At 52.3% G+C, this 12,194-nt stretch overlaps 1 protein-coding gene across 4 annotated transcripts; it reads left to right on the forward strand.

Annotated features, from left to right (window-relative positions):
- Window positions 1–51: 51 nt before the first annotated feature.
- On the forward strand, window positions 52–12,176 carry LOC147571059 (pleckstrin homology domain-containing family M member 1-like). Of its 4 annotated transcripts, XM_086696668.1 has the most exons (6): window positions 74–183; window positions 1,868–2,035; window positions 2,610–2,752; window positions 5,922–6,010; window positions 9,246–9,493; window positions 11,227–12,175. In XM_086696668.1, exons 4-6 carry the CDS (start codon window positions 5,963–5,965, stop codon window positions 11,855–11,857), a joined length of 927 nt encoding a protein of 308 aa, XP_086552794.1. In that variant the 5' UTR covers window positions 74–183; window positions 1,868–2,035; window positions 2,610–2,752; window positions 5,922–5,962; the 3' UTR covers window positions 11,858–12,175. The 4 variants fall into 4 exon arrangements, with proteins under 4 accessions (XP_086552793.1, XP_086552794.1, XP_086552796.1 ...); XM_086696670.1 differs by lacking the exon at window positions 2,610–2,752 and having other exon boundaries at window positions 11,227–12,176; XM_086696669.1 differs by lacking the exon at window positions 1,868–2,035 and having other exon boundaries at window positions 2,570–2,752.
- The last annotated feature ends 18 nt before the right edge of the window (window positions 12,177–12,194 follow it).

Genomic DNA, 12,194 nt, shown 5'->3' on the forward strand with positions numbered 1-12,194 from the left:
CCGCCGGCCCTGCGATTGGCTCCGCGGTCCGGGGGCGGGGCCGGACGCCGAACCAACGTGATGGCGTCCGGCGCCGCGAGCGCCGTTTCCTGTTGTCGCTGGCCGGGAGGCCGCAGCGCCTGGTCGGAGGCTTAGGGGCTGCCGTGGCCAGGAGTGCCCCGCGCCCCGTCCCCGCTCCCTCTGGTGAGTTAGGGGTCAGAGGGCGAGGAGGGTGAGAAGGGACGGCGGGGCCGAGACGAGAACGGGCGATGGGTCACCAGCCCTGTCCGTGATCGCAAACCCTTGGTTGCTTTGAAACTGTCCTGCTTCAGAGCCTTTTCCCTTCCCCGCCTGAGCCCCGCACCCTACCCCACTCGGACCCGAGCCTTCAGCCCAAACAGCCAGTGCTGACCCGTCCCCTTCCTCTTCTTCACCCGTGACCCGAGCCCAGCCCTTACCCTCACCCCTTCACCACTGGTCTTGCGTAAGTGCAGCCACACTCGACCCCACGGCAGCCCACTTCCAACCCCTAGGACAGCCACTTCCCTCCGCCTCCCTCTGACGCATCTCATTCTCACCCCTCAACCCCTTTGGCGATCCCAGTGCTCCACGCAGACCTCCTCGAACCCCCCCTCCCCCCTCCCCGTCTTTCTGGCTTACCCCTTTTCAGGCTCAGCTTTCTTATCCCAGCCCCCCTGCTCAGCCCCCCAAGGTCTGCTCAGCCAAAACACCCACCTCCCCCCACTCATTTAATACCTACCACCACAGTAGATGCCCTATTGCGCTTACCCCCCTCTTCTTGATAACTCTGATCTCAGCCCTATCTCAAGTCTTGTATGTATCTTCTTGTCCTCGCCCACTCAACCCCTAACTTCCAAGCCCACCCCGTACTTTCTTTCCATCCCCAGCCAGCCTGAGGACACTTCATTCCTGAGTCTTTGCTAAACCACCCCCCAACTCTTGCTGCCCTAGTTCCCACCACCCCTACCCAATCTTGTTAGACTGACGTCTTCCTATCCCCGTTTCAACTCTTCATCCCAACTCTGCGCCCATTCTTCCCTTGATGTGGTCCCCATTTGATCTGAGAACCTAGTGCAGTCCCCTGCCGACCCCACCTGCTTTCTCAGAGCCAGGCACTTGCCGAACACCTCAATTGATGCAGGGCCTCAGATGGTAAGTAAGTGTGGAGGAGTAGAGATCCTTCTCCCGTGGGTCAAGTGCTTTTCCTGGATGTCAGGTCCCCTGTAGCTGTCCTTAAGGATTGTGTTCCTGGCATCCATATTACATCACTCGCGTTGGCTGCTGGAATGGTAGGTATCATCCAAATACCTGGAAGGTGAGGGACAGCTACTCATTCAGCTGGGGCAGTGGGAGCTTATCACTTCCTTTTGGGTGATGATCTGGAGAAACTCCAGGGGTTCCACTGTGTGGGGTTGGCTGTGGTCACAGAATCATGTCCATGTGTATTGCCCTGCCGCTTAGAAAGGACCCTCACCCAGTGCCCCTCCTGGCCAGAACTGGTTGTAGATTAGTCCCGCTACCGAATGTGCCAGAGGTGACGTTACATGTTGTGAAGAGTAGAGATGAGTGGATCCTGGGGACGCCGAGGCCTCCGTGGAGGCTGTTGAATTGCTTCCTCTTTTGGCAGGTGCTGGAGCATTGAGTTTTGACCATTTTGATTACCCATGAACACAGAGAGTCAAGTTATCTCAGAGTAGCTAGACATTCTTGAGGCACCCAGGCTCCATTGTTAACATTTATAATCTCCTGGGATTTGGGGGTGCACCTCCCCTCTAAGTTCTGGTGACCAAACTCCGAAGGATTGGCCATTTGACAGCCATTGTAAAGGACCCCAAAGAAGACCCATTGTCTTTGCTTGCATTTGTAGTCTCACGCCTTCGAGAATCGGATGGCCTTTGACCTTCAATGTCCCCTTCCGTGAAGGTGTGATCTCTGAAGGGTTTCAGCCTGTTGGCAGCTTGGTGTAATGGAAGGAGTTCCACAGTGACCCCACCACTGAAAAGTTGTATACCTCAACCTCTTACGGTCTGCAACGGTCTGAGCCTTTTTATTTTACTCATCTGTTCATTCAGCAAGTATTTCTTGAGCACCACCCTGTGCCGTGCACTGTTTGAAGCATTAGAAATACAATGGTGAATGAGTCAGGCAAAGGTCCTGCTTTCATTCACTCAGAGTTTGGTCCTTGCCAGAATCTTAAGGGACCTGGGACAAGAATATGGGAGAGATGGGTGTTGTTGGATGGAAGGAGGGAGGGAGGAAAGAAAGATACCCAGTGTTCCTAGACTTCACATTTCTGGCCTCCCCCACTAGCCTTTGGACTGGGAATCACGAGCTAGAAGTTGCTTGCCCTCCAGCTGATATTCAGTTGCTTTGCTGCCCTACCCCCCCCCCACACACACCCATCCCACCCCCCACAGGGCTCTTGTCTAGAAATCCGACTTTCTTCAGGTAGAAGGAGGTGCTGTTTACTCAGCACTCACATGTCTGAAGTATCCGCTGTCTTTCTGAATCAGAAGATAACTTTGTCATTTGTTTCCAACTGAAAACCCTGACTCATCACCTGGTAGAGCAGCTGGAGGGCTTAAACACCGGCCTGTTGTCGTGCATAGCCAGGTGCAGGATCGGAGTCAGGCCGTAGAGACGAGGCTGTCGCGGATGGCGGGGAAGTCTCTCAGAAGAGGAGGTTGCTGTTTACTGATGAACGGAGTGTTTCGAAAGTGGTGAAGCCAGGTTATCCATTTCTTCTTTTAATGTAAGTCTCATCTGAGTCCTTCTCCTCTTTTCGTTCTTCCTTAGTCTCCTGAGGAAGTGAAATTGGATGTTTATAGAAGGCCAGGCAGTATCACGAAGAGAATCAACCACAACGATTCCTTCCTGTGTGTTGGAACGTTTGAGGAGGGACAGCTCGGAAACCTGGCTGCCATGGAAAGGACCTGTGGTCAGCTAGGTGGGGCCACAGATCTGATGGGCAAGATTGTTTCTTGTCAGTGTTAGGCCTTCTTTGATAAGGTGGAGCTTCTGAAGAGTCTGTGAATAATAAGTTTGCCTGAAACTCTTTGAACCAAGGACCTGGGACAGTATGAACTGGCGAAAGGCACAGAGCTTGGAATGAGAAAATTCTGTCCCTCACCTGAGGCGTGTTTCTACTGAGCCTCAGTTTTCTCTTCTGTGAATGAGGGATAATCATCCTTCTCTCACAGGATTGTTTTAAGAATTAAATGAGGATAGAGAATGAGATCCTGTGCCAGAGTGAACCGATACCGAGGGGCAGAGGTAGACGAAGGGTGGCTTAGGAGTTTCCTAAAGGCACACGGCACTCACCTTTTCTGCTCAACTGTATCAGGGATGTTTGAACTCTCTACTTGCTCTCTTTATTCTGGGTCTCCTGAAGACCCACCCCTCTTTCGTTTGCTTCTTGGTGTCAGTGAAGACAGTTCTGAGGATAGAAAGTGAAACCAGTCCCATAGCATGGTAGATGGGGGTCTGGCCCACCCAAGGAGCCTGCTGGAGTGCTGACCTAGCAGTCAGGAGACCCAGAGCCCAGAGATCTCACATCGTAGATGGTCGTGGTCCTGCCTCTGAGCCATTGCCTGCCTTCCTGAGGCGTTCTAGCACCGACAGGCCTATGTAGGGAGCTTTGGTTTCCTGCAAAGAAAGATGTGCCCGGAACTTTGGCCTGACCCCCACGTCTCAGTTCTGTTTTGTGAATTGTCAAGTGGCCATTCTTCTAGGTTTCTCTGCACGGTTGTCCTTTTGTGACGTTCCTGACACTGTTTTAGGTCCCAGTTGTCTCTTGTCTGGCCCTGCTCTGACCTCAGTGTCAGTTTACTTTGTTTTTTCAGCAGATCCTGACTTGGCCAGGACACCCACTTAATGATAAGCCTCCCTCCCTCCAGTGAATATTATATTCAGTTAATTAGTTGATGAGGCCTCAATGGTCCTCCTCTTCAGATTGCTGAGGCCCAAGCCTTGAGGCCGGCTGAGGGAAGGGCAGTTTTAGGGCTTGAGGCTCTGTCTAGAAGGGCAGGCCCCCGGAATTACCAAAGGGGATTGGATGCCAGGGTCTCAAAGCCAGAGAGCCTGAACTTGGCCTGCAGGGCTGCGTAGGGTAGCCTTGAAGAAACCCAGCCTCTAGGATCAGGCACGGTTTCAGGACCGACTCTGTAGTACGTCCCCTTCTCCCGGTGCCCTGGTGGCCAGAGCATGGAGCTGGTCTCCAGCAAAGGGTCCTGAGGATTCCCGGTGGGTAGGAGCTGGGAAAGTGGTGGAGGGAGAGACAGTGTGATGGGCTGTGGCCAGGGGCTAGTGTTCCTCCTGTCAGTCTGTTGTGCGCTGACCAGAGCTGGTTTCGTGGGGCCCGTCCTCCACACACCTGTCTCCCTTTGCATGTCCTTACTTAGGAAGGTCGGCGCTGGGTCCTGTTCACCCTCTGCCGGATCCAGAGGCCAGGGGTGAATCAGAGCGTCTTTCATCATTTAGGGCCACCCTGCCGTTTTCCATGCCTCGCTGTTCGCCTGTAAACCTTTCCTGCCAGACTCAACCCGATGCTCCCTTGCATCCCGCCACCTGGGCCCCCGGCCGAAGAGCCCTCCTCCCAAGACTCCCCTGCCCCCTCCCCAGCCACCCCTTAGCCCTAGCTCACACCTGCCTCTTCCAGAAGGGTGGATGTCATCCTGGCCGAAGGTGGTAGAGCCCGCCACTGATCAGCCCTGGGATCTTGGGAAGTTCCTTGACCTGGGTCAGCTTTGATTTCGTATCTGTTAGATCTGGATAATAAAAGAGCTCGCCTAGGGTGGTTCCAAGGAATGAATGAAGCAATGTGTGTAAACAGTACAAAATCCATTCAGCATGCCTCCATTTGATAACTTCTTTGGGCCATCGGTTTTTGAGAACAGAGACAGCGATGACCTGTTTTTTGGTGTCCCTCCATGCTCGGCAGTGTGGTCACTAGAGATCTGTTTAGATGGGAATGTGCCTACCCAATCCTGGTCCGTCCAAGTGGCTGGGGCGGTCCAGGCGAGCCAACAGCCCCCCCCCCCCCGAGGCTCAGGTTGAGGCCCCCCCCACCCCCGACCTAAGCCACCCCCGGGGGGTGGGGGGGAGCCAGTGCCCTGAGGGATTTACCTGTGTACTGACTTCAGGTAGTTGAGCGGACTCATTCAGACAGTGGCCTTTGCCTGTAAGGCTTGGCCACATCCAACCGGGGTAATAGACACCATTTATCCTTAGTACCGTCAGGCCCTGTGCTGGGCATTTTCCACATTCATAACCTCCATTTGAGACGTCTGCCGTGGTGCCCCACCTAGCATGCCTAAGTGGTTAGTGGCAAATCGAGATTCGAACCCGTGTTGTTTCCCTTAGGCGTGTCCCTGTGCTGCTCCAGCTGGACCCTCGTGCCTGGAGGGGAAGCAGCTATGTAGCAAGAGGCCCTCCCTTTGGAAACTTCCTTCGGTTGTGCTTGTCCCCGCCGAGCTGGCAGACATGGGGCTGGCACAGGAGTCAGAGGCTCCGAATGTGAATTGTGAGCCCCTGCTTCCTGGTCCATGTGGGCTCTTGGCACCTCCAGCGGCAGCATCCCCCTCGCACCCTTAGTTCTGTATCCAAATCAGCCCTTCATTCCCTGCTTTTTTGTGCCAGCGTGTGGTGTGGCATACAGAGGCCTTTCCATGCCCTGATTAGGGTGGACCCACCCATGGCACATAGGATTCCCCACCTCCTGAGATCCGAGCCCTCAGATTTCTTCTCTTCCCTTGTTTCCTTCCTTAAAATCCACTCTTGGCTTTTACTTTTGAATTCAGAGGCCTTTGCATTGCAGTTTGAGGAAGATGGGCTGACCCGCTGCCTGCTGGGGGAGGGGGAGAATTGGCTGCGGGTGGGGAGCTGGAACCTGCTCATCTGGCCGCCGCCGTCTGTCTCTGCAGGTGTCATGTGATTCTCCGAGGGAGCTGCAGTGTGAGCGGAAATGCTCTCGGTGGTGGAGAATGGACTGGACCCCCGGGCTGCCATCCCGGTAGGCAGTCGGAGAGGCTCAAGGGTGGGGAAGGGGGCACGGGACAGCCATGTCGTTGGTTTTCCTCACTTTGAAATGAATGAGTACTGTCTGGAAAGCGAGGCCTCGGGTTGAGAAAGAGTTATAGCAGAAGCAGGCTCTGAGGAGATCCTGCCCTTTCTAGAACATCTTCTTGGTGATGGAATGGGAATTGATAAAAAACGACGGATTTTAATACGGGCTGCCTAAAGACCAAGGATTTCTCAAAGGAAGTCATACATATGGGGCGCCTGGGTGGCTCACACGGTTAAGCGTCATGATCGTAAGCGGCTCATGGTCTTACAGTTTGTGAGGTCAAGCCCTGCATTGGGCGCTCTGCTGTCAGAGCAGAGCCTGCTTTGGATCCTCGGTCCGCTCTGTCTCTGCCCCCTCCCCCACAGGCACATACACGTATGCACATTCTCTCTCTCTCTCTCTCTCAAAAATAAGTAAACATTAAAAGAAGGGGCAGCTGGGTGGCTCAGTCGGTTGAGCATCCGACTTCGGCTCAGGTCATGATCTCACGGCTCATGGGTTGGAGCCCCGCATCGGGCTCTGTGCTGCCAGCTCAGTGCCTGGCGGTTGCTTCATATTCTGGGTCTCCCTCTCTCTCTCTCTGCCCTCTCCCTCTCATGCTGTCTCTCTCTGTCTCTCAAAAATAAATAAACATTAAAAAAAAAGAAAAGAAAAGAAGGCATTAGGGTGGCCTGGGTGGCTCAGACGGTTGAGCGTCCATTTGGCTCAGGTCATGATCTCACGATTTGGGAGTTTGCTGTCACCACCTAGCCCACTTTGAATCCTCTGTCCCCCTCTCTCTTTGCCTCTCTCTCTCTCTCTCTCTCTCTCAAGTCAAATAAGCAAACAATGAAAGAAGTATATGACCCATAAGTCATATGAAAAGATGTCTAACATCAAAAGACTGCATACTGTATGACTTCATTTACACAAAATGTCCAGAATTGGCAAATGCATAAAGACAGAAAGTAGATTAGTAGTTGCTAGGGGTCGAGGGAGAGGGGACTAGAGAGGAGTGACTGCTCATGGGCACAGTGTTCCTTTTTGAGAGAATGAAAATGTCCTAAAATTAGGTAGTGGCTGTAGTTTCACTATTCTGTGAATATACCAAAAATCACTGAACTGAATAGTTTAAATGAGTGAATTTTATGCAATGTAAATTGTGTCTCATTAAAGCTGTTATAAAGAAAAAAGGAACAGGGGCGCCTGGGTGGCGCAGTCGGTTGAGCGTCCGACTTCGGCTCAGGTCATGATCTCACGGTCCATGAGTTCGAGCCCCGCGTCGGGCTCTGTGCTGACAGCTCAGAGCCTGGAGCCTGCTTCGGGTTCTGTGTCTCCCTCTCTCTCTGACCCTCCCCCATTCATGCTCTGTCTCTCTCTGTCTCAAAAATACATAAACATTAAAAAAAAATTTTTTTTTAAAGAAAAAAGAACATTCAAGTTTTCTAAGAACATTAACATGAACTGTTTGGGCTAAGATAAAAATAAAACAGTAAAATATTTATCCATAATCCTATCAGCTAACAGTTCAAACCAGGTTTTCTGTATTCCCTCCCAATCCTTTTCCAAAACATAGGTATTTTGACATGCTTATATTATGACAGAACTGTCTTTATCTTTCCAAAGGATTTTACATATATGTATTTTATAATTGATTTATGTAACAGACCTTAACGGAATACTTACATGTGTCAGGAACCAGGCCAAGTGTTGAGGATGCAAGAATGAAAAAAAAAAGCAAGTCCTGCCCTCAGAGTAATCCCCCCCCCCACCCCCCAACTCCTGTGCTGTAGGTCAGGAAGTATTCGTTCCGTTTAACAGATGAGGAAATTAAGCTCAGTGAGGTTAAGTGAAATGTCTGCAGTGACCCAGCTGTTGACCAACAGAGCTGAGACTAACATCTGCCTCTGACTGCCAGGTCAAGGATCTTTCCTTTTTTCTTTCTTTCTTTTTAAAGTTTATTTATTTATTTTAGGGGCGCCTGGGTGGCTCAGTCAGTTAAGCGTCCTGTTTCGGCTCAGGTCATGATCTCACGGCTCGTGGGTTCGAGCCCTGCATCAGGCTCTGTGCTGACAGCTCAGAGCCTGGAGCCTGCTTCGGATTCTGTGTCTTCCTCTCTCTCTGCCCCTCCCCCCCTCATACTTTGTCTGTCTCTCTCTCTGTCTCTCTCTCTCAAAAATAAACATTAAAAAGATATTTTTAAATAAATAACGTTTATTTTATTTATTTTGAAAGGGAGAGTGAGCATGAGCAGAGGAGGGGCAGAGGAGGGGCAGAGAGGGGGGGAGAGAGAGAGAGAGAGAGAGAGAGAGAGAGAGAGAGAGAGAGAGAGAGAATCTCAAGCAGGCTCCACACTGTCAGCACAGAGCCAGATACGGAGCTCAAACTCAGAAACCGTGAGATCACGACCTGAGCTGAAATCAAGAGTCAGATGCTTAACTGACTGAGCCACCCAGGTGCCCCTAGGATCTTTCGTAATGTGGACCATGCTCCTGTTTTCTTGGTGTTTTTATGGTTCTAAAGTGGCACTTGTAGCCTCTTCATGGAATCGTAGACCCCTAAACAAGGTGGAAAGCTTCACCCCTGCCCTAGATGGATCACCCAGGCTCCCACACCTGTAACTATGATGGAGCCGGTATTTAAACACAAGATTTCTATGGCTATCAAATCACTGAAGTTCGGTTTAAAAAGCAAAACAAAAGAAAAACATACAACTATCTTTGCAAAAAAATAACTATCTCTGGGGGGTATAAGTACGTAATTTTCCTTTTCTCCTCTATGCTTTGTCTCTGTTTTCTTTCTTTCTTTTTTAAAAATTTTTTTCCAACGTTTATCTATTTTTGAGAGAAAGAGAGAGAGCGCGTGTGTGCGTGTGCAAGTGGGGGAGGGGCAGAGAGAGAGGGAGACACAGAATCCAAAGCAGGCTCCAGGCTCTGAGCTGGCAGCACAGAGCCCGACGTGGGGCTCGAACCCATGAACCGTGAGATCAGGACCTGAGCCGAAGTCGGACGCTCAACCGACTGAGCCACCCAGGCACCCATCTTTGTTTTCTATGATTAGCTTGTGCTAGTTTTGCTGTATACACACCCACAGGTAGACGTGAGGCGTGTGTGGGTGTGCGTGTATTTGGTGATAAGCACTTCCCTTCCAGGGGTCACCGCAGGATCTTCTAAAGGCCTGTGTTATGTCTGACACTGACTAGGTCATCAAGAAGAAGCTAGTGGGATCTGTGAAGGCGTTGCAGAAGCAGTACGTGTCCTCGGACACAGTGGTCACTAGCGAAGACGGAGATGCCAGCACCATGTGCAGTGCCCTGGAGGCTGTATTTATCCACGGACTGCATGCCAAGCACATCCGAGCCGAGGCCGGAGGGAAAAGGAAGAAGAGCGCCCACCAGAAGCCTCTGCCTCAGCCTGTCTTCTGGCCCCTCCTGAAAGCTGTCACCCACAAGTGAGATCAGCAGGGGAGGCTTTGCTTTGGGGAGGAGCTTCAGTGTGGGTGACCCTGGGCTCTCCCTCTACAGCTCTATGGGAAGGCAGCAGAGACGCTCTGTGTTCTAGAATGGAGATGGGTGAGATAGGGGTTATTGTTAGACCAAGCCTCAAGAGCCCCTCAGCGCACAGGCAATGGCCTGGGGCTGCTCAGGCCCCTGGCTGGTCGCCTTTAGCAGGAGCCGCTTTTTTGCCACACCGTGGCAAAGTTAGGTAGTTGGAACAGAGAATGTGTGGCCTGCAAAGCCTAAAATCTTTACTAAGTGGCCCTTGACAGAAGAGGTTTGCTGACCCTGCCTTGGAATGTTTGAACATCTCTATGCTAAGTATTATATCCTAAGAGGCTGTGGCATTTTTTAAAGCAGTGGAATCCAGATCATCTGAATATCCACCCTGGGACGTTTGCCTCTGCGGCCCTGGCCCTAACTGCCTGGGCTTTGGAGCAAGCAGCTGCTGGCACGTTGCCTCTAAGGGCTATTAAATGCCACCTTCAGCCTGAAGGTGCCTTGTCGGTCTGTATCTTCCTTTTCCTGCTGACTGCCACCGCCCTATCTCAGGGTCTTACCTCACTCCCAGGTGGCAGTGGCTTTCTAATTGTCCCCCTTATCTCATTCTGTCTGTCCTTAGGTCAGGCAGCTGGTCCGCATTTATTGAGCTTAAGCTAACCCGAGCTCATTCCCTGAGCCCTGTGGAGCACGCACGCCTATGGGCGAGACGTGCTCAGGGCACTGTGATGGTCAGAGGAAGGGCATTTACATCAGACCAAGGGTTCGGGAACTGAGTTTGGTACCTGATCTTATCCCGAGCAGCCCACCCAGAAGTCTGCGTGACTGCGGTCGAGTCATTTCCGGTGTAAAAACTCTCAGGCTCCCCAGTGCTAGCCTGGAGTCCCATTCACTTCGTTGGGGCCCCAGAATCTGTATCCTGACCAGGTTCCCAGGTGATTCTGACGCAGAGCCAGGTGTGGGGACCCTTGCCCCACTTTGCCTCACCGGTTGGATGCTCGAGACCCTGCATCACCTGACTTTGCAACGCAATCAGCCGCTCCTCCTCCTCCCCGTGCTGTAACGGGAGTGCTCACCACTCCTGTTACACAGCTGCTGCTTCCCTACCCTTGGTGCCTTTTTGCTGTCAGTCCTTGGTGCCTAAGGTTCCCCTTCCATCTTTGCTGCTTGAAATCCCTCAAGGCCCAGCTCAATGCCTTGCCTATCCGTAATCCCTATGCCTAATCCCTCAATGCCTTGCCTAAGGCATTGTTCTTACTGCAACCTGGAAGTGATTGCCTTCCCCCCACCCCAGCTCTACTGACAACAGGGTTCACCTCCGTGTGCCCTTGAAAGGTAGTAACCTGGACTGAGGGCAGGACCATGTCTGTATCCTGTATCTTCACGGCTCCAAAGACCTGGCACTTAGGGGCTCATCAGATGTATGCCGGATGAGCAGGTGATGTCAAGGGCGCCTGGGGAGTTGTAACAAAAATGGCAATTATCCTGCATGACAGTAACCTCGAAAAAGTGGGGAGTTGTAGCTAAATATTTCTCAATTCCCTGTAGAACACTGCTATCTGAGATTTTTTCCCAAGCCTGTATATACTTGCAGTCATTATTACTGGCTCCTGCTCACCAGTGGATAAAACAATCCTCCGTGATCTGAAATCATTTCTTGAAACAAGCCTGTCCTCTCCACCCGCAGACACATCGTCTCGGAATTGGAGCACCTGATCTTTGTCAGCACGGACGTGGGCCGCTGCCGGGCCTGGCTGAGGCTGGCCCTCAATGACGGCCTGATGGAGTGCTACCTGAAGCTGCTCCTCCAGGAGCCCGCCCGCCTGTGCGAGTACTATCAGCCCGCAGCCCTGCTTCGAGACGCCGAGGAGGGCCAGTTCCTCCTCAGCTTCCTGCAGGGACTGACGTCCTTATCCTTCGAGCTCTCCTACAAGTCTGTCATCTTAAACGAGTGGATGCTTACCCCACTGGCTCTCTCTGGGCTTTGCCCGCTCTCTGAGCTCGACCCCCTCACCACCTCTGGGACACAACTACAGCGGAAAGAGTCTCTGGATTCAATTTCCCATTCCTCAGGCTCGGAGGACATCGAAGTCCAGCACTCAGGCCATAAGATCCGACGGAACCGGAAGCTCACGGCCTCCTCCCTCAGCCTGGACACCGCCAGTTCATCCCAGCTGTCTTGCAGCCTAAACTCTGATAGCTGCCCACTCCAAGTGAATGGCTCCAAGAGTCCAGATCGTTCCGAGGAGCCCATGTCCTACGACTCCGATCTGGGGACAGCAAATGCCGATGACTCAGACCCGTCTCTGCAAGAGTGAGTGTCCTCCCCCCACTCCTTCTCCTCCCCCTGCCTTCCTTCCTTCTCCTCTTCCTCTTTCTCTCCCTTCCTATGGCATGTGATTGCCTGTCACTGAGCATTGAGCTCTCTAAGGGCATAAAGGAAAAGAGGACCGTGGCTCTTCCTCAGGGACTGGAGTTGCCGGGACTTATAACTGGAGGCAACATGGGGCAGCGAGGAGAATGGATTCAGGGAGGGCTCAGAGCTGAATCAGGCTCCGGCTCTGCCCCTGGCTGATCTTCGACAAGTTACCTAATTTGTCTGAGGCTTCGTGTAAAATATTATTGCCTCTAGGGCGGAAACTAACGGTTCGGAGT

Source organism: Puma concolor, unplaced genomic scaffold (genome assembly GCF_028749965.1).
Source record: "Puma concolor isolate L17-30 unplaced genomic scaffold, mPumCon1.1.hap2 unalloc_scaffold_69, whole genome shotgun sequence".
NCBI classification, from domain to species: domain Eukaryota; kingdom Metazoa; phylum Chordata; class Mammalia; order Carnivora; family Felidae; genus Puma; species Puma concolor.

What these genes read in the sequence shown, in the direction of transcription:
- LOC147571059 (XM_086696667.1), top strand. Translation starts at nt 5,963, where the DNA reads ATGCTCTCGGTGGTGGAGAATGGACTGGACCCCCGGGCTGCCATCCCG. An exon ending in ACCCCCGGGCTGCCATCCCG is followed by an intron (nt 6,011 to 9,245) that starts GTAGGCAGTCGG and finishes GACACTGACTAG; the next exon opens with GTCATCAAGAAGAAGCTAGT. An exon ending in CTGAAAGCTGTCACCCACAA is followed by an intron (nt 9,494 to 11,226) that starts GTGAGATCAGCA and finishes CTCCACCCGCAG; the next exon opens with ACACATCGTCTCGGAATTGG.